At 34.0% G+C, this 22,490-nt stretch overlaps 1 protein-coding gene across 4 annotated transcripts in view; it reads right to left on the bottom strand.

The window, feature by feature from the left end:
* LOC138698002 (venom protease-like) overlaps positions 1-14,735 on the bottom strand; it is a 79,724-nt gene extending 64,989 nt beyond the window's left edge. For all 4 annotated transcript variants that reach the window (XM_069823675.1, XM_069823674.1, XM_069823673.1 and 1 more), the window contains exon 1: positions 14,575-14,735. In XM_069823675.1, the coding sequence (XP_069679776.1) occupies positions 14,575-14,665 (91 nt within the window). In that variant the 5' untranslated portion in view covers positions 14,666-14,735. The remainder of the gene's footprint in view (positions 1-14,574) is intronic.
* Between the last annotated feature and the right edge of the window lie 7,755 nt (positions 14,736-22,490).

Raw genomic sequence — 22,490 nt, 5'->3', positions numbered from 1 at the left:
GGTGACGGTTATATCTTGGTTTGGGGTTGCATGGAATCCTCTGGGGTGGGAAATTGAGCAATAATTCATGGAATAATGAATTCCAGAATGTATATCGAGCTGTTGCGTCATAATTTACTTAGCGCAGAAAAATTTAAAGTTATTATTTCCAACAAGACAAGGACCCCAACCACACTGCTCAAATAACAAAGATGTGGTTCTTGTATAACACACCCAGAAGGCTTGTGACCCAACCTCAATCACCTGGTTTGAATCCAATTGAGAATTTGTGGCACTTATTGGGCAAAGAAATCAGAAAACACCGCATGTCAAACAAGACAGATCTTCATAATGCTCTTATGGAAGAATGGACTAAAATTCCTCCCGATACAACAAAAAAGTTAGTGCACTCCATGCCACGAAGACTAGAAGCCGTGGTTGAAGCCAATGGATTGCACACAAAGTACTGAGAGAGACTTCTCTAGTTTGCTTGAGTTTATTATTTAATTTACTGGCTGTCCAAATACTTTTTTGACATCTAAAAATGCAGTTTTTAGTTTGTAATTTTATTTTGTAACTATATGCAATTTGTATTGATTATATAAGCTGTTCTTTCCATGCTGCTACTTACTGCACTTGTATTCAGAAAATCATCGTTATTATTTCTTTTAACATTAAAAAAACAAGGGTGTGCAAATACTTCTTGTATTCACTGTATATTAAATACATTGTATCTCTTAAGCGGAGACAGACTACTTAAAACAACGGAATGATGTTGACAATGATAACAATATTTATTTATTTACTATATTTATTTATTTATTTATTTATTTATTTAATTACTTATTTATTTATTTATTTATGCTTACTAATAATATAAAAAGAGTCAACGAAGATAAAATGGATTATACAATTATATTGACAGTTGTACTTAACAGAAACATAAGCTATTTTACGACTGTGGAAACATTAATTAACAAAAGTGTTTCTTGTGATATTAATAATAATAATAATAATAATAACACCAAAAGTACCAAATTTTCACAAAAAATATCGAGATACGTATATTCATTAGTCATTAGCAGACTTCGGCTTAGGGTCACCGATTCGCGAGACTGAAGTTTGGAACGCATGGAGTATACATGACTTCATGACCCTAGGGTGGGATGGCACTGTGAAAGTACAGTTGGTTTCGTAAGAAATTACATTACCTCTTTTCTAATTCTACTTGGCGTGGGTCCTTGCAATCACCACACGTGCTTAAGATCCTGTGAGTAAACAAGTATATTTTATTTATTTTCATTTATTTATTTGATTAATTTACATGCATATTTGTGTTAATGTTAATTTCGCTGTTTTATAATTCACACTACCGAGGAACATGTCGAAAATTAAGAGCACCAAAGGTTCCCTTCAGAACGAACTTATAGAACATTTCGGAAAGGAATATTTTCTTATTAAAGGGAAAAAACACTGAATTTTGCAAATTGTTAAAAAAGTAGGCCTATAAGGAGAGATGGAACTCGTTTCTTTCAATAGCAAAAGGTACATAGAAAATATTTAATTATACAGTCAAAACTGGCCTTCAACATCAAAATCAGACATAAAACATGAAAAAGAATTTAATCGAGATTTGTGTATAATGTTGGTACATGCCAATATACCTTTAGCGTTTCTTGAAAAAAAGTTATTTTGAGTGAAAGTAGCAGATACTTTTCTTCTAATACGCTGCGAATGTACTCGTACTTTGTAATTCGGTGCATTGAATTGTGAAGAAATGTATTTTATGTAAGTATTGTTTTTGTTTTCCTTTTTGCTCGCACACAAATTATTATTTCATATTGTTAAAACTTTTACAGTATAATGTAAATTGAAACATGTAATGTAGGCAATTATTTGTTGTACTAGAAATGCACTGTATACGAATATACGAGTATAATATTTGTAAACGTGAACATTTATTTTGTGTCCTACTGTGATTAAATGTATATCTGTCGAGGCAAGGACTAACTGCACTCTCACGCTCTCATTCCCCTCGATCTACACAACACAGTGGTCCGTGCGTTCGTAACTTGATGAGTTTCGGTACCCTGATCCGAAGTCAAGTCATTAGTAATCGAAATATCACAACTTCGGAAGAACTCCAGAACTGTTTCAAGGTCCACTCAGACTCCCTTGAAACAGGATCTTTCTCGGAGACAAAGACGGCTGGAGCATAGCGCTGACTGCGTTCCCGGGATCTAGAAAACTGTAGACCTTGTCTTTAGTATGTCTTAATGGCGTGCATACGAACCCTACTTTGTGTTCAACCTTCAATACAGTGTATTATTTTATCGTGCGGCAGTTAACTCAAACACATTCACATGTTATAAAAGTGTCGTGTTGTAACATGCATTACAATGAAACAAATATGAGCAGACTTCTAAACGTTATATAATTCGGTTATTGTGGCATTGAGATTTCTCGGTGACCAACACGGCAATTATTACAGCGTGGCAAGAAAAACTGGCCTTCAATGCTTTTTTGTCAGATAATGTTTTGTAAGAGTAATCTTTGTTCTCTTAGCAATTACACTATAAGACGTAGACCCATATTTTAAATAGTGCCGTATATGAAACATGTGTAATAAAGATTAAATAGTAATGAATTATCTGAGTATTAGACTCAAAGGCATTTGATTCTCAATATTAATGCCGTTTAGATTCGTCACATACCGTCATATACAAGTAGATGCAGTTTTACATTCCACCGGTTGTATAATTTCTATGATTATAATAATAACTACATCAGTGGTCAGCAGTCATTATTAAATTGACGATGGTAATCTCGAGCAGGTGTGTAGAAAAGCCGAGGGAATTACCTGGGAATCCCGTTGCTACATGTTAAAATTTATGGCAAAATAAAATTACCTATGCCAACAGCTATAGAAATACCAATAGAACGTAAGAAAATGAAAATGTCACATGTACAAAAATAGTTTACCATGTGCACTTAACAATAAACTAAATGAGCCGTTCAGAGCAGAAGTGGTGTAAGTCAAAAATGGATAATGAGGGTTAAAGTAAACAGCGCAAAGTAGCAATTAATATTCAATTTATTTAAACTATTAGTAGTCGGTGGATAGCACGAAGGAGATATTAATTGCTACTTTGGGCTGTATTTGACTGAATTTTTACTTTAAACCTAATTACCCAATTTTGACTTATACCACTTCTGCTCTGAACGGCTCAAATGTATATGGTTTCACTTCTCAATACAAGTTAATAAATTTGTCCGTATATATAATGAACAAAACATGTCTTCGGAGTTGAGTAAACAACAATATGGTGTGATTTTCTTCGGAACTTTCCACCCTGGAATAGGTTATTCTTAAAAGTGGATTCAGTATAGGCCTAATGTAAGTTAACATTCTTTGTTAAAATTTTTACGATTAAAATATTTATATAATCTTCATGACTTACGCAAGAATTCTTCAAAACTACAGACACATTGAGATGAAAATACAACAAATATGTTGTAACGATGAAACGACAATGATAGGGAATGCCGAAGGAATTGAAGAAAACTATTCTTTAAAACTCTGTAGGTCGTAAATGTCACTGAATCGCCCATGTCTCAAATCTTAGTGAAGTCCTTTTAGCTGAGCTAACAAGTCGATTAATGCTTTAATGTCCATTCTCAAGAACAATTAGTTTATTCTGAGGCTCCTAGCTATAATTCCTATAAAAATTTCAGTTTTATGTATTACTGCTGTTACAATAGAATAGAAAAGTAGAACATTTAAATGTAAAAAACTCATGAAGTGAAATCAATGTGCGTGTAATTATTCCTTCGAATCTGCAGGGTGTTTATGAGGTGGTGTTACAAACTTTCAGGGATGATGGCGAAGGGCACATGTATCAATTTGAGATAAGGAACCCTGGTCCGGAAATGACCAAGTCGAAAGTTACAAGCAAAAATAGTTGTGTGGAAATGAAATAATTGTATTCCTCTGTACACTTTATTTATGTGTATTTATCTGTACATCTTACACATACTGTATTCATCTGACGTTGTTTACGTTGTCTACCTACAGTATTCCGTTCAGTGCGCTGTCTGAGGGGTGGAGACAGGAAACTACACTAAAGCAATGCAGATAGCGTAATGTGTAACGGACATGGTCGGCCCTGATATGCACGTCTGTAGACAGCAGTGTATGTGTACAAGTTGCAGTGTCCAGTCGATCAGTCCTAGTGAATTGGAAGAACACGAGAGAGGAATAAGCAGACCTGATTTTCGAATACGAATGACCAAATGGGAACAGTAGACAAGCTCACAGATTGTATCGGTACAAGTACCCACGTAGGAGACATCCGGCCCATACCATTTTTCCACGACTGTTCCAAAAGTTAAGGGAAGAAGGGCACGTGTTGCCAAATTATAATTCAAATTCTACAAAACTATTTTTGCTTATAACTTTCGACTCAATCATTTCCGGACCAGGGTTCCTTATCTCAAATTGATACATGCGCCCTTCGCCATCATCCCTGAAAGTTTGTAACACCACCTCGGAAACACCCTGTATTTCCATTTCTCTCACTCCACAAATAAAGATTTGGTAGAGTCAGTGTTTTCGCTTTTCTCGTCTAAGAATTAAATTGTGGTTAGTTGTTAGGTATAAAAATTCTTATGTTATGTTTTTTAAGAAAGTAAGACAAAAAGTGGAAGTGTGGCTTTCCGAAGTATGAATCAGCAAATGCTACGTCATAAGCAAGTTCTAATGGCCAATTTTTTCTTTCAAATACCTTTTAATTTTATTTTTGTCTCAAGTGAAATGAATCAGCGTTTTCGCTAGACTCTTTTTGTTGTACTTGCAACTACATACAACAACGATACGAATAATTTCGCGGGAATATTATGTTTCTTCTAAGGTGTTTACTCTAAGCTCATATTTCGATAAGGTATTAGGCAGAACTTTATGAAATGGGATTTATCATGACTCTAGCCTCCACTCAACGCAATAAAGGACATGAAGGACATCACTGTGGCAAAATACAAACCCATCCATGTTCTCGGTAGAATTCAACCTCATTATCGTGTCTTTCATATAGAATTCAATATACTGTACATTATACCCTTTGCATATACAAGTGGCATTTTTTATTAATTATTTCGTAAGGTTATATTTAGTATAGGGTGTTTAGTTGTTTGGAAAATGTCACGCTCTCCTGAAACTTTTATTGGGAGCTCTCAAGTCCAGCTATTTTGCGATGATTTTTTTACTTGGTTATTTAACGCCGCTATATCAACTACTAGGTTATTTAGCATCAATGGGATTGGAGATAGCGAGATGGTATTTGGAGAGATGAGGTTGAGGATTCGTCATAGATTACCTGACATTCGTCTTACGGTTGGGGAAAATTTCGGAAAAAATCCAATCATGTAATCAGCCTAAGCGGGGATCGAACCTGCTCCCGAGCGCAACTCCGGACCGGCAAGCAAGCGCCTTAGCCGACTGAAATACACTGGTGGCTCGATGATGTTATGTCAGTGTATTTTGCGGTGCAACCATCTAGTGACTCTCATCTTCTAAAGAATTTGTTTGGGTGATCCTCGAAAAGGAGCAGCTAACGTGGATGAATATTCAGTACTATTTTTTTTTTAACGTAGAAAAATTCTTCTGCGCACCATTCAATAAATATAATAATAATAATAATAATAATAATAATAATAATAATAATAATAATAATAATAATAATAATAATAAAAGCTACAACATTTTCTCTTCATGGGAGTTACATCGATGCTGCTCGTAATACATTCGTTAGTTGTGGGACTTCATTAAATTTATTCATTCGTGGCCCAGGTTATGCTTATACTAAAACATTGATCGAATGTAATGCGCAAACTATGCCTATTATTTTAGCTATCCATCCTCATTTGTTTTTATATTTTAGGAGGTTATGTGCACCACACAGTTATCCGGGATGTCGTCTAATTCGAACAATAACGATGTCGTATTAATTAATAAAATATTGATTAACGTACAGTATTTTTAGGATTCATTATTTCAATTATTTGTTTAAATTGGAGATTTATCCTTCGAAGAGGTGGAAAAATTCAAATATCTTGGAGCAAAAGTAACAAATATGAATGACATTCGGGATGAAATTAAACGCAGAATTAATGTGGGAAATACCTGTTATTATTCGGTTGAGAAGCTTTTATCATCCAGTCTGCTCTCAAAAAAGCTGAAAGTTAGAATTTATAAAACAGTTATATTACCGGTTGTTCTGTGTAGGCGTGAAACTTGGGCTCTCATTTTGAGAGAGGAAGAGAGGTTAAGGATGTTTGAGCATAAGGTGCTTAGGAAAATAATTGGGGCTAAGAAGAATGAAGTCACGGGAGAATGGAAAAAGTTGCACAACACAGAACTATACGCATTGTATTCTTCACCTGGCATAATTAGGAACATTAAATCCAGACGTTTGAAATGAGCAGAGTATGTAACACGTATGGGTGAATCCAAAAATGCATATAGAGTGTTAGTTGGGAGGCCGAAGGGAAAAAGGCCTTTAGGAAGGCCGAGATAATAAGGATAATATAAAAATGGATTTGAGGGAGGTGGGATATGATGGTAGAGACTGCATTAATCTTGCTCAGGATAGGGACCAATGGCGATGAGGGAGGCAATGAACCTCCGGGTTCCTTAAAAGCAGTAAGTAAGTAAGTATTTTTATACACGGGGAACCGTGATAAAATTGTTGATGTAGATCAGATTTCGGTATGAAATAGACTTGGAAAATATTCACGTGAAGTATTCTTAACGAAACATTAAATATAATTTTAATTTAATGAAAGAATTATTATTCGTGCATACAAAGGGTGATTAAAAATGCTGAAAGTATAAGGACAGAAGTAGTTAATTTAATATAATCTAATTCCAAAGTAGTACTTAACTGTGGTATTAATTTCCAAATGAATCCAATCCTCTATAATTACAAATTATTCATTACAATTTAAAACAACACATTGCCGTCATATTGATGTGTGAATCGTTTCGACTATTAGTATTATTATCTCGAGATCAGATTTCATGGAATAAGGAAGAAAGCGATTATGAAGCTCTTAACGAGATGGCTCTGTCTTGTTAAATTTAAATGCGGGGGATATAAAGACAGAAATGAAAAGAAATACCAGAACCCATTTTTAAATCCCAAACATCCTTACAATTTCAACCATGCTCACGCAGTTATAGAGATTCGATAATCCCAATTCTTAGGTCAAATGCTGTTGTGATACGTGTTTTCCCTACGATTCTCTTTATGATTAAATGGAAAAATAATAGAATGAAAATTGAAACTGTGAAGGTCTTCATAATTATAAAAACACACTTTATTGTGTTATGTGGTGAATTTTATGACAAAATTTCAAAATAAACTAAACTTTTTGATCAAATAGGCTACATAAATAAGGAAAGTGCGATTACAAAGAAGCTTTCATCTCTGTAGAAGAAGACAAAAATATAATTTGAATGCATAATAAAAAAGCAAATGTTCACTACAAATTGTAAATACAAATTTTATCAACAATCTTTGGCTTTTTGTTAATCAGTCCCCCTTTTTTTAAATGGGTCAGTCTTTATTTGTACTTCTTGCAAATATCCCCTTTAAAAATACTATCGACACCCTAATTCAGTAGCAGAAATAATTTCACTTCGAAAGAGCCAAATGTCTTGTATAGATTAAATTGTTCTGTCTTCATTAAGTAGCTATGCATTATTTATTCAAATTAAATTCTTTAATCAATGTTTGGTACTTCATATAGGCCCTATTTTCAAACATAATTCTCGACGGAGTAACTTATGTCAAGCTACAAAGCTGTTCATTTAATTCTACGTAGTTCTGAAGATAAACAGGAATATGTCTTACGAACATTACGTATTTCGGAAGTTTAAAAAAAAAAGTACATATTTATAATAACGGCTCTATTAGGACAAAAGTTCATATAAAATAAATTATAAAATAAAATTGAAGTATAATAAGCCTATTATAGCAAGCAAACATGAACTACTAGGAATTATTTCACACTAAAGAAACTACAGCCTATATAGACTTACTTAAATTTCAATAAACACTAGATATGCTGAATTATATTTTCTGGCTTAAGAACATAAACAAAGACTTGAAATATAAAAATATTACACTTCGACGGTTTTAAGACCACTTTCTGGCAGGAAATTTTTTACCACCTAAGATTTATCAAGATTAAATATAGCGAAAATAAATTTCCTCCGAAGAACATTTGAGCACTCTGATATATAACGAATACATAACTAATTTTATAGCAAGTATAAACCACATACTGTAAATATTATGTTTATGACATGTATAATTTAATACAGCGTGTTACAAGAATGAATGGATGAATGAATGAATGGATGGATGAATGAATGAATGAATGAATGAATGAATGAATGAATGAATGAATGAATGAATGAATGAATGAATGAATGAATGAATGAATGAATGAATGAATGAATGAATGAATGAAAGCAGATTATCATCATATTATACAGGTTATACATAAAGCTTTCAGTCGTCTGATGATTAATTTGTTTTTTAATTCTGCAAATATATTTTCCTGTGTCCAATTTTTATACAATTAAATTTTCTTCCTCCATTCACTTCTTTCTTCCCAGTCACCATCTTGTAATCCTCTCGTTTCCATCATCCTTCACCAATGTTGTCTTAGGTCTTCCTCTTACTATCTTCCCATTCTAACCTCCTACTTGGAACTTATTTACATCCATCCTTTTCTGATGTCCAAACCATTGCAATGTTTTGCTTTCCATAGACTTTATAATACAATTTTAAAGTTAATATTCTCTCTTATTATATCATTTCTAATTATACTATTTCTAGTTTAGAGCGAGGAAAAGGCAGACTAAGAAGATCTTTGAAACAAACATCATTAATTTGTACGTCGGAACGAACCATCTGATCTAAATTCAGTATAGGATAGTGATCATCATCATCATCATAAACATAATCATTACCATTATACGAGTAACTTTGGATGGTTTCTCTGTCACTTAGCTGACGGATTCTTACCAAGAGATCAAGGTTCGATCTTAGAGATTTAGAGCCCGGATTCTTATGTAATTACATATTGCATTCCTTTACTTGTTGACTACTGAAAATGACAAATGTCGGCGATTTGTGGTTCTTATATGTTTATAGTTGAATTTCATTTTACATATTTTTATATATTCTTAGTAATATTGCATATTTTACATATTATGTAAAGAATGTAACATTTTTGTACATATCTAGGCAATTACTGAGTTTTCAATTTTTTTTATTAAATTCGTTTTATTTTTCACAGTAAATTATTGATTTTTTTTCATATATATTTCGACATATATCTTAACGTCACTGTCCCATTACTCCGCTTGGAGGGCCGTCTTTTGTTCTCACTATAGTACATGATGCTGGTAAAGAGGGAGGGCCTGGAACTGATGTCGTTATGTTTTGTTCACAACTGTAGAAAATATTTCAATTTCTAAAGCTGGCTTAAGAGAATAGTTCTTTTATAAATAAAAAAAACAAACATAAAACTAGGGATTCCAACTCTTTGTATGTAAAACATAGTAGTTCGGAGTGCTCAACTCCATACATTTCCCCTAATGCTTTCTCAGAATCTGGGATGGTGAGGTGCGCCGGTCATTTAACTATTTTACAAAATGAAAGTAGGCTATTAACAAGGGGTTTGGGTCGAGTGTCAGGTAAATCAAAATATCATTATGTGTGCCACAGAAAAATATTTTTCTAGAAAATCTCAAGGCACAAGAAAAATCATAAATTATGGCAGAGACAAGTTGTATTTGCAAACTATACAATGTAGTGGAAATGGCAAATCGACTTTCCAGGCAGCATCCTCCCACTTCAACTGACCAGTTAAATTGTGACGAAATTTTTGTGAATGTAATGCATTAATAAATAGTGGTTTTAAATTACATATTTTATTAATACTACATATTTAATTACATATTTTCCCGATATTTACTACATTTTATGTACATATTTCACACTTTCATATTACATAAAAATCCGAGGCCTAGTGATGATGATCATCATTATAAACATAATCATCACCATTATAACTTTGGACTGTTTCTCTATCACTTAGCTGACGGATTCTTACCAAGAGATCAAGGTTCGAGCTTAGAGATGGTATATGATAAACAAAACGGCACAGAAAAGTTTTCTCCTCGCACTTGTGTTTTTCTACCACTGGTACATGTTTTAGAACTGCTCTGTTATCACTGCATCGTCATACCATCGAATCTTAAGATTTTCTGTAGTTGGATAGGAAATTGATATAAAGAACTATTCCTTCTAGATTAAACTTGTCTCATCAATTGAAATGAAAATACTGTATTCGGGACTTAAATTTAAACAAATTTGATGTTCATATTTTTATTTTATCAAGTGGTACGCTAGATAGGTAAAAATACCTGCTTGATTTGTCAGCAATCGTCAGCACGTAACAAGGAAATACTGGAAAAACCTGCAACACGTTCACATTGACTGACATTGCAAAAGGTTGGCTGTATTGGATTCTCCTTCAATCTTTCACGGAGTGCCAAGTAGGCCAAGAACCAGCACTTCCAGTTTAATAATTCATCAGTGACTTAAAAGGTCAGGTCATGCCATGCCTTCAATCCGCCTCACAGTCTTCCGAACACTCGGAGTTCATATCATAATACTTTGGACACGATAATAAAATTTTACTTCTATCTAGGGACAACGCATTTGAAATGTGGATATGGAGAAGAATGGAGCGTGTGAAATGGACAGACAGAATAAGAAATGAAGCTGTGTTGGAAAGAGTGGGTGAAGAAGGAATGATGTTGAAACTGATCAGGAAGAGGAAAAAGGATTTGGTTGGGTTACTGACTGAGAAGAAACTGCCTACTGAAGGATGCACTGGAAGGAATGATGAACGGGAAAGAAGAAGATATCAGATGATAGACAACATTAAGATATATGCATCATTTGTGGAAACTAAGAGGAAGGCAGAAAATAGGAAAGATTGGAGAATACTAGGTTTGCAGTGAAAGACCTCCATTGGGAAGGAAAGTATGAATGAATGAATGAATGAATTAATTAATTAATTAACTATAGGAATAACGTAACAGCGTAGTCATCTAAAACGTTTCTTAATTGTTCTGCATATCTTTCACTCATTTAGTATAAAGCCTTAATCTCTATAGAGAGTATAAATTTGAAAGTCATATTGAGGTTAAGATTTCAGACAAGTTGAAGTAAATATAATAATGAAATTGTTTTAAAATTTCAGTCAACAACATATCAATTAAAACAGAAACAATTTTCTGTTATTTCACATCACAATATTTTCGATTTTTTTTAATTATCTTCAGGTGGAGAGACATAAATTGACAAATTGAACATAGGTGAAATACAAGAAAAAAATATATACACACATTATAAATAAAAATTAAAACTGTTTAAAAACAATATGATATAAAATGTGGTTCTAAGTCATTTTAATATGATAAAACATTTTGCAAAGTTTTAAAACTAACAGTCATATAAAGTGATGAACACGCCTGTTTTTGGCTCCGACCAATCCGAATGAAACTCACGTATGTCTCGACTCTTACAAATAATGTACATAGAGGTTTTCTGCGTGACATAAGTAACTGTTAATTATTCAACATTCTTAGAGAAATTGGTTGTTTTGTTTAGATAATTAATTTATATAATATAATATTTATGTTTGAAAAAGGAATTGCCAACCCATCAGTTTAGTATTTAATGTAAAATTCTAAAAAACTGAAACAACATAAAAAATCTGTGAGCCTCACAGGTGTAATAAAAGTATTTTCTCCGTTAGCAACATTATAATCTTATAGATTTCATTTTTTATGTTTTATTACTTCATTTATACTTTTCCGAGATGCGTAGACTCTAATTATAGGAAAAACGAAAGACATTTATTAGCTTGTACAGTATTATGTTCAATTTTAGCGTTTTTACCTTGGTATCCATTCTTTCTTATCTACGATTCATCATTGTTTCTTATATACGACTCGCCTCTGTTTCTTGGGATATTAAGATATAGCTAGCTAGATTACCTACTTTAAGAATCAAGCTTAGATTGAAATCATTTTCAGAACTCAAACATTTTGAAAACAATAAAAATAGAAATTAAATAGACCCAGAGGCTAATAAGATTAACTCCTAGAATCTGCTAAACAAGTGCGAAAATCTGCCACAAAATATATTTTGTATTTAATTCTGTAACTGTTTATTGTGTATAATTAATTTGAGCCAATATTGTATAGGCCTACTAAACAAACTGAAAATTAGCAATTTTGACATAATTCACACTTCAATCAGCAGACATATGAAACTTTTTTTCAGTCACAGTTCCTAAATTAAACTCCTCTTTTATGTATATGAATTAACCTATAAAATTCAATTTACTCTAAATGAAAAAAAACTTGTATTACAGGATCATCCAGTCCACGCCTGTATATTAACGGTTAGCGCGTCTGGCCGCGAAACCAGGTCGCCCGGGTTCGATTCCCGGTCGGAACAAGTTACTTGGTTGAGGTTTTTCCGGGGTTTTCCCTCAATCCAATAGGAACAAATGCTGGGTAACTTTCGGTGCTGGACCCCGGACTCATTTCACCGGCACTCATCTCATTCAGACGCTAAATAACCTAAGATGTTGATAAAGCGTCGTAAAATAACCTTCTAAAAAAAAAGAGGATAATCCACGTCTTCTAGAAGTGCTATGCTATTTTCATACTTTTGATGATCCATCCTCATCAATGTAAGAACACAACTGCAGTCACATGTTATTCAGAGTGCTCACTTGCGAGTATCGTATCTGTACTAGCTAACTACAAACAGCTGTTTCTTTACACCCCTTATGAATAGTAGAAGAGCATTACGCACTACTTCTTTGTATGTACAGGATTGTTTCCGATCTCTGATAACGAGTTTGAATGACGTCATGTGTGCCAGAAGTCACACGACAGCTGAACTGTGGCGCGAGGTGACAGACCAGTAGTGAGTGATCTCATAGTCAGAGTGCACGGCGACTCAAAGCAGAAATTCCCAAGAAAGTCGAGCCTTTTTGGGAGGGGTACATAACAACCCTTTCCGATGTCAAGTGCAGTTAAGTGAAAATAAAATAAGCCTGCAATAAACGAGGTTTCGTTATTTCCAAGAAAGGCATCTTCTGTATAATTAATAAGATTGGTAAAGCTGGAATGGAATTAATTTATATCTTCTCTTGGGGTGCGGCGACTTGTGATGGGGGGGGGGTGGATTTGCTTGCTTTTTCCACTCTGGAATTAATCCCATCCGAGCTTTGCTAGTCTTATTAGGTACACACAAGATGCTTTCCTTGGAAATAGCGAAACCACGTTTTTTGCAGGCTCCTATGATTTTTACGTAACTGCACTTAGCATCGGAAAGGGTTGTTACGTACCCTTTCAAAAAAGGGTCGATTTTCTTGGGCATTGCTACTGTGATACACCGTGCACTCTGATTATGAAATCACTCACTACTGGTCTGTCATCTCTAACCGCAATTCAGCTGTCGGTGTAATTCCTGACGCATATGACGTCATTCAAATTCGTTATCAGAGATCGGAAACAACCCTGTAGTCCTTTGTCGTTCCTTCATATGGGCTACCGTTTGTGAGACTAGTTACGCGTAACATTCAAACAGCTCTATTATCTCCACATCCATTGAAAATTGGACTTTTATATGAACTTCTTTACTCAGAATAATCCATACTAGCGCCTCAAAAATATTTATCACCCTGAATCACCCTGTAGCTACATACTTGTAACATAGGTTTTACTGGACTCTAACTACTGTCGTTATGGTAATGCTCACTTAACTCAGACATCTGAGTAACTTAAATCGTGTTATAATTGCATACATAACCACAAAGATATTTAGAAAGAATATCACGTCTTTAAAGAGAAGAATTTTTGTGATAAACTTACTGTAAACGTTCTTCTTTCTCGATATTTTATATCTAAATTTGGTATATTGTTAAACACGAAGTAAACTGAGAATTATTTAAAAATAGATACGGCAACCGAATGAAATTAGCAACCTATTACTGAAAAATAACAAAACCATACGAACTTACGTACATCAAAGCACCAGTCACAGTTCAGCCCTACACAACGACAGGGGCTCACACCTGCCGTGAATAATATGCTCTTGGCTTTCATTGTCCACTGATGTTCGCTGTTATTATAACGTTCTATAGTGGCTAGGTGTTGTGTAAATCAAACGTCACTAGAGATCCACCACGTGTTCGTCTAGTGTAGGTCAATAAAGTCCCAAATGTGAGCTTAGCAAAACTAAGCTAGAGGTATAAGGCATATTGGATGGATGGATGGATGGATGGATGGATGGATGGATGGATGGATGGATGGATGGATGGATGGATGGATTCCGAATTACTCAAATTCTCCGTAAAGTCTATATAACAGAAGAAAATATTTCTTCTTTCATACATGCAACACGTCACAGTTGACCGCATTTGTTCACTCACCTTCATATTTCTGAGATGCTGCACAGCTAAACAGAGCTGAGAACACTAGCACCGATAGCTTGAGAAGAGAAGCCATGTTCTCAAGTCGCATGGTAGATGTCACACTCACAGACGTTACACCTAGACAAGATGAATACCCTTGACGAACTAAACAGTTGTCTCCATGGTAACCGCTATATATACTGAACCTGTAGCTCGAGTCACGAAATGCAATGACGTCAGACTGGCAGCATCATTTTCCTCTGTTCAATTATTACTTTCCTGAATTAGCGAAAGAGGAAGAACAGGTATTAAATTGAAGAGGGGCTTAAGTCCACGTCTTTTACTAATAATCACAACTAGGTTGTTTGTGGTATGGATCTTCCGGTATTTCTGCGGTAACACAAAGATCGTGCAATAACACACAAGATTAAAAAACAACGCGTAATTGGGAACACCCATAGCGTAGCTCTCTGCGGACATGTGAACTTCCTCTTGCGATATGTTATTCTTCATAGTAATTATAATACGTTTTGTTAGTTCATACACTAAGTAGGTCTAATTAGGCCTACTATGCGGTCTTATGACCAAATGTATCTTGCGAATTGTAACTATTCGGGCTTCAATATGAACATGATTTTAATGAGAGTGTGTATGTAATTAACAACTGATTGTCTTCTTTCTCGACTCTACATCTTGGAATGGATGTTACCTTAAGCCTTCATCTTAACTTTTTTTCCGACAGTGGAAGCTTTGCTATTATTACCTAAATAATAATAATAACTACTCTTGAAATCCTATAGCCTATATCATGTATCCAGGTGTAAATTAAAAATTCACAAAAGCAAGTAAAACAAATCTGTATTGAGTGGAGAATTTTGTATTGTGGGTTCATGGAAGTGGACCTGCAGATATTCCAGCAAACAAGAACTGATATTCTTATTCGATGTTCATTGATTGATTGTTGATTAAAATGAAATTGAATTAATGAATGAGTGAAATTAAAAATTTAAATTATGTTTTATTTAACGACGCTCGCAACTGCCGACGATATATCAACGTCGCCTGCGTGTCGGAATTTTGTCTCGCAGGAGTTATTTTATATGCCAGTAAATGTACTGACATGAGCCTGTCGCACTTAAGCACACTTAAATGCCATCGACCTGGGCTATGATCGAGCCCGCAACTTCGGACACAGAAGGCCAGCACTATACCGACTGCGCCACCCCGGTCGAATGAATGAATTAATTAATTAATGAAGTTTAACTAATGAAGTGATTTTGTCCGATTAATTAGATTTTGGCAATTTTTGTTTGATTTATTTAATTTAAAAAGTGTGATGAATAATAATAATAATATGACGGTTTTAGCATGAAAGCAATACAGTGTATTGAAGTGTAAAATTATCATTCGACTTAGTCGAATTATGTACTAATAAAAAATAGGCTACATTAAATGAAGTACACAAACCGGTCAGTATTAACAAAAAATGAAAAAACCTAATCATTGGAAAAGATATTATTCCAGACTACACAATGAAAAAAAATATTATCAGCAATTCGTATATTTTTGTGAAGAAGCTACGAAATGGAACCATATCAAATGTGTAGTGCTATTAAAAAATCAGTGTAAAAGAACATGCAATTTATTGGAAGTACGGCGACTAATGGTTTTTAAATTCAAGTTTCAGTGCAATAGATAAATGACAAATAACATATGAACTCATTATGGGATTCCCGTAATGTCAATTTTGCATTCCACCGATCTTTCGTCAATAATAGAGCAGAGTGTCGAATTGACAATGGACAAACATCCGCGCACTGGGCGAGATTCACTCCCACGACCTTGACTTTCACGTAGAGTTAGAAATGAGCCTTAATTGTTGTGTAACTACAATCTTAAAAACCATTATTAGATGTCAATAAACTGTTCACAATTTCCGTACAATCTTCTTCTAACCATTACAATACATTTATTCTACAGTGTGTTAAATTGGTTGTTTTACAACGTCTCGCAAATGATACAGGAGGTGAAGAGGAGCCGCTTTCATATATTATAGCAGCTCGGCAGTTGAGCAGTTTTTCATGCTAGTGGCGCTTACCATTGCCTATTTCGTTGAATGAATGAATGAATGAATGAATGAATGAATGAATGAATGAATGAATGAATGAATGAATGAATGAATGAATGAATGAATGAATGAATGAATGAATGAATGAATGAATGAATGAAATGTGAGTGATGAAAGGAGAAGCATTTAAAAGGCAACCAAAAACACGTCCTTGCAAGGGAAATTCGGGCTGAGAAGAAGTATTTATGTGAACTTCGGCTGTTGGCCACTTGTCTCGTTCCATTTTCGCCATTCCATATGAAAGAACATTGCAGAACTTTGAAGAGAAAAGCCGAAAACAGACGTAACTTAATAGCTACCACATGAGGGGTGGGGGGAATGAAACACAACAACAGCAACAGGACAGAAACGCTTAAGATGTTAAAAGTCTGGGCAGCGAATGGGGTGTCGGAAAATGCAGTGTTTGTGCTATGAAATAAATGCTACAATTAAATTACATAAGTTAGGTCAGATGCAACAGTGTTCATGAGTGGAATAGTTATATACAGGGACATCATTTTATTTTTACTAACATTTTTAATATTAACCTGGCTATACCTTTAGAGAACTGGAAACACCGTTCGTACCCCCTTCCACGGCTGCAGTTCGATGATACTGGCGTAAAACACAAACAAATCACTTTACTAGGTATAGGAGGGAAGAAAAGTACTTCATCCATTTACGTAAACTAGGAAATATCGCGATTTTGAGTTCGATAATTTTCATTAGGTTTTTGTTTAATTAAAATACAGTACAGTATTAACAATAAGTGTTTTTATTCACGAACTGAGTTATCCATACGAACCTATTCATTATGCAGTGTATATTACACTGTCTACAGCACATTAGCGTACAATTTAGAGAATGAAGTTAAATTGAAAAATAATCATAATATGGATATTTAAACACATTTTTGAAAATGCTGGTCGTTCATTTCGATACAGGCTTCAGTTCTTCTGTGCATATTATCGCACTATAGACTATTGTATCTAATTCCAATTGCCAGTTCCGTCCTTCGTACTAGTAACTCATGTTGAAATAATTCTGTACCTAGTCTATAAAAGAGTACCTTACGTACTGTAAATTCAATCTTCATTTCTGCCCGACCCGCACAGATAAAATTACTCAGACATGCTATCTACTGTCCGTCCAAGTGGTTATGCCGCAGGATCGTAGAAAGGGGCGAAATCACGTGACAGTTAATTACTTAACGAGGCCCTTTTATTTAAGTTATTTTAAACAGTTGTATAATATTACGTAGACGTCCAATTCCTAACAGAAATTAATGTTTTCAGAAAAGAGCTAAGACAGCCCAGCTTTTACAGAGGGGCGTGCAGAAGCAGGTGGGGGAAATCGGGATGCGACGTAGGGAAACAGACAGTACCTGTGCGAAAATATGATTCAATATTGAAAGCTCTTTCGTCACTGGAAAACGCGAACATATTTCTGGAACGTACTATATTCACTAACTACTGCTGTTTACTATATGCGATCTTGGATCTGTGTGTAGAGGGCAGTTGAAACTTCATTAGTAGAAGGGGTGGGAGTGAAGTACATTCCAAAACTCAGGTACAATAAAAATTGAAGTAAAAATAAAATGATGTCCCTGTACAATGAATTTCATTCATTCATTAAAAAGTGTTTATATAACTGTATCCAATTACTGTTATTGTATATAACTAAATGCTACAAGTTATAAATTTCTCTCATTTAGCATTCATTGGTATGTGTTCAGCATAATATGTGAGATGGAGCGCTGTAATCCTAGAAAAGAACTCGTATTTTTCGTTTGGTTGAAGCTAGCTAAAGATTATGCAAAAGTGGTTGAGAATAAAATTCTGCATCAATGGTCCTACCTTTTGGAATAAGTCAACGTTCCACCAAAACGCAACATATTCTTATGATTAAACTATTTTGTAGACCATAGATTGCAGTTGTTGATCACTGAATATCCAGTACTTTATTTTATCTAGATTAATTAGGAAGGTTAGCTTTTCATTGCATGTGATGGTCTTCTTCCAAAATCTGTCACCTAAAGGATTTTGGAGCAACTGACAGCAGATATCAATCCGTTATTCTGCTTGTGCATTTGTCAATTGGTATGATTCTTGTCAAGGCCAGTTACTGAAAATTGGATCTTTCAAAAGTGAAAGAAAACAATTTATTTCGAAAGATCATAATATGTTATTGACAGTTCTCAGATGCTTGATGTTGATTCTTATTCTAATGCAGTTTGCAAATCCCTATCAACGTCAGATGGTCATTCCAACCGAGGTTTTTCTATCAATCTTGTGCCACCTCCATTGAAACGCGTAATCGAAATCAATGCAGTACTTCTATACAAAATTTTTCCGTCTTCCAGTTTCATATATCTCTTTGGCAGTTGCTTTTCCATTTAAGCCTTTTCTATTGTCCGTCCCAGTGGTTATATCGCAGGATCGTCGAAACTGTAAAAATTACGTGACAGTTACTTACTTAATGGGGTCCTTTTCTTTAAATTATTTAAATCAGTTGTATAATATTACGTAGATTTCCAATTTCGCACAGCAAATATTTTCAGGAAAAGAACCTAACAGCCCAGTCAGTAGCCTTGACAGAGGGGCTAGCAGAAACGGATGGGGTAAACAGAGATGCGACATAACCACTCGGACAGACAGTAGTAATGACGGAAAAACACACGAATCAGTATTTTTGTCATTGACTTTTGCATTAATAACATTGAAATATCGTTTTGATATAACAAAAGCAAACACTTCTTACTACGGTGAAAGATTATAACATTCAAATGTAATAATTAACTCCTATATAACATTTTCGTATCTTTCAGAAACGAAATGTTAAATAATTGCAAGTTTATATCATGAATCAAACTAACAACCTCTGAATCGTTATAATAGCAGCTTACAGTGTAGAAGAGTAAAATTACATTTTATTAACGAGTGGAAAATTTAGCTCCCGAAACGAAGCCGAGGGTGATAATTTCCACGAGCGCATAAATTCTGTTTACTCTCTTGTGCTGTACAATATTTATCCATTACAGTTATCTAAATTAAATTTTAAATTGCAGGCCTTTTCTTTTTAATGTTTGTGAAGAAGTTATAATAGTTATTTACGATACTTGTGAGGTAAGTGTATCTTTATAGCGCGAGTGGAAAGGCCGAGTGTTTAAATTACACGAGCACAATGAAGAGCACGCTCACAAGTACCATACGTAATTTTATCCATGACCATAACAAAAAAAATTGTTAAAATACGTTGAAAATAAGTTCTCATGTAATCAGATATCATGGTATGGATTTTAGAATCGATACGTTTACTAGGTAGGTCATGATGTAGGAGGCCATGAATAGTGAAGAATGGTATCTAAGGCGTGGAATAAATTTTAATAACAAATTACAATTATATAATTTTAATATACATATTTTTTCATTTTAAACTTGTATTTTCATCTTTTTGAAGATTCAGGGATTATTTAGAAGCGTTCACGGGACTAATGTGATTAAAATAATTTCACACTTTACTTCTGTATACTTAAGAGGAATATTAAAACGTAATTAATCATCGCGTCTGTTTAGCTTAGTTGACTAAGGCTTGTCGTTATTAAATCCTCTAAACCCAACTTCGCAGGTTGAAGTCTTCTCACATCCCGAAAGGTAAATTATTATTACAAAATTTAAAAAAATACATATTATATATGGATTCAATGCACAAATTACGACGTAGTGATAGTAGTAGTAGTAGTTGTAGCAGTAGCAGCAGCAGTAGATAGAGAAAGGAGAAAGAGATTGAGTATATGCAGATAAAAGAAATGGTAATAAAGAAATAGAGATAGTGACAACTAGTAACTTCTTGAGTAATAGTTGAATGGAAAAGTATACGTATGTGCCCCGTACTAGGAAAATACGAGTACTATTGAACTGTGAGGTAAAGTCTTTATTTCACTAGTGGAGTAAAATAATGTTGGATAAAAGCCTACTTTACAAACGCAAAAGTATTTAGTAAACGCATGTTTTTGTTATGGTCATGAATGAATGAATGAATGAATGAATTAATTAATGGATATTTTATTGTTGATAACGTGTTGGTTGCCATGGAAAGTGTGATTAAAAAAAAATTCACTGATGTGAGTTAAAAACTTTTAATTCGCTGCTGTGACGGTGACATTAAGACCATTTAAGATCCCATTCGTGTATGAAAGATATTAAATTAAAATAAGTTTATTAATTTTAAAGTAGAGATAGTCTATTTCTCAAACTACTGAATTTGCATAATATATTTCCATCGAATTACTACCACTGGTGTCCGTGTTCTTAGAAAATGCATGATCATCACAGGAGTGTAAGTTTCTAGGAATAGTTTTTTAATTATACAGAGATTAATAAGAACACGTTTATCAAACAGACTTTCTGACTACGATGTGGCCTCATACACCTCTGTGAGACGCCATTTATTTTCATGGATGTGTGTGCTCTTTTTTGTTCCTCTACATCATAGATCACTGCCCTTCAGGTCACTAATTACATACGTGCATTTCACACGAAAAACAAAAGTTGCTCTTGGAAACACGATTCACACGTCCTCACAACAATTCTCTTGCTGCTGCATATCTGAGACCTGCATTTAGATGAGTCAGAGTCTTCGCTGACTGAAGTATACTTATGTCCCCATTGTCTTCTGCTTGTGCGGAAAGGACAATTAACTAAGTAATTTCAAGTGCTGGCAAATGTCGTATAATACGTAGATTACGCAACAATCAAAGTGCAAGTAATTCTGTGTCAAAGAGAATGTCTTTTGTCCTATTCCCGCATATAACAAGGATATTCTTCCGTGTCAATGACATGTTCTGTTCTCTCTTATGTGGGAGAGGAAGTAATGCTGAATCTCCCCACCTCAGGGAAGTTAAACCATAAATTTTGCGGAAACGTTAGGAAAAAATATATAATGTATTTGAATTTTGATTTATTTTAATTACAAACTATATATTATATTTATATAAAGTTTTCAAAAGAGCAAATACTCGTGCTTGGGGCAGTTCCAATTACATAATACAATACCAGAAGTTAAGTGACGTAATTAACATTTTAAGGAGGAATTTAAAAATCTGTAGTTAAAAAAAAAAAGAAAAAGAAAAAACGTCTATACGAAAAGTGCGCTATGTATTTGCGACGGCCGAATCTCTTCTCGTCAGTTTCGACGACTGTGTCTGAACCACTATGGAGTTTAATATTTATTTACTTATTTATTTTATTTATTTACCTATTTACTTACTTACTTAATTACTTACTTATTTAATTACTTACTTATTTACTTATATACTTATTTATTTATTTACTTATTTACGTATTTATTTACTTATTTACTTATTTATTTATTTACTTACTTACTTTTTTACGTATTTACGTATTTACTTTATCTATCTGTCTGTCTGCCTGCCTGCCTGCCTGCCTATCTATCTATCTATCTATCTATCTATCTATCTATCTATCTATCTATCTATCTATCTATCTATCTATCTATCTATCTATCTATCTATCTATCTATCTATCTATCTATCTATCTATCTATCTATCTATCTATCTATCTATCTATCTATCTATCTATCTATCTATCTATCTATCTATCTATCTATCTATCTATCTATCTATCTATCTATCTATCTATCTATCTATCTATCTATCTATCTATCTATCTATCTATCTATCTATCTATCTATCTATCTATCTATCTATCTATCTATCTATCTATCTATCTATCTATCTATCTATCTATCTATCTATCTATCTATCTATCTATCTATCTATCTATCTATCTATCTATCTATCTATCT

The sequence above is a fragment of the Periplaneta americana genome, chromosome 4, assembly GCF_040183065.1.
Source record: "Periplaneta americana isolate PAMFEO1 chromosome 4, P.americana_PAMFEO1_priV1, whole genome shotgun sequence".
NCBI classification, from domain to species: Eukaryota; Metazoa; Arthropoda; class Insecta; order Blattodea; family Blattidae; genus Periplaneta; species Periplaneta americana.
Note: the sequence above shows the minus strand (reverse complement) of the source record. Positions and strands in the feature narration are given on the sequence as shown.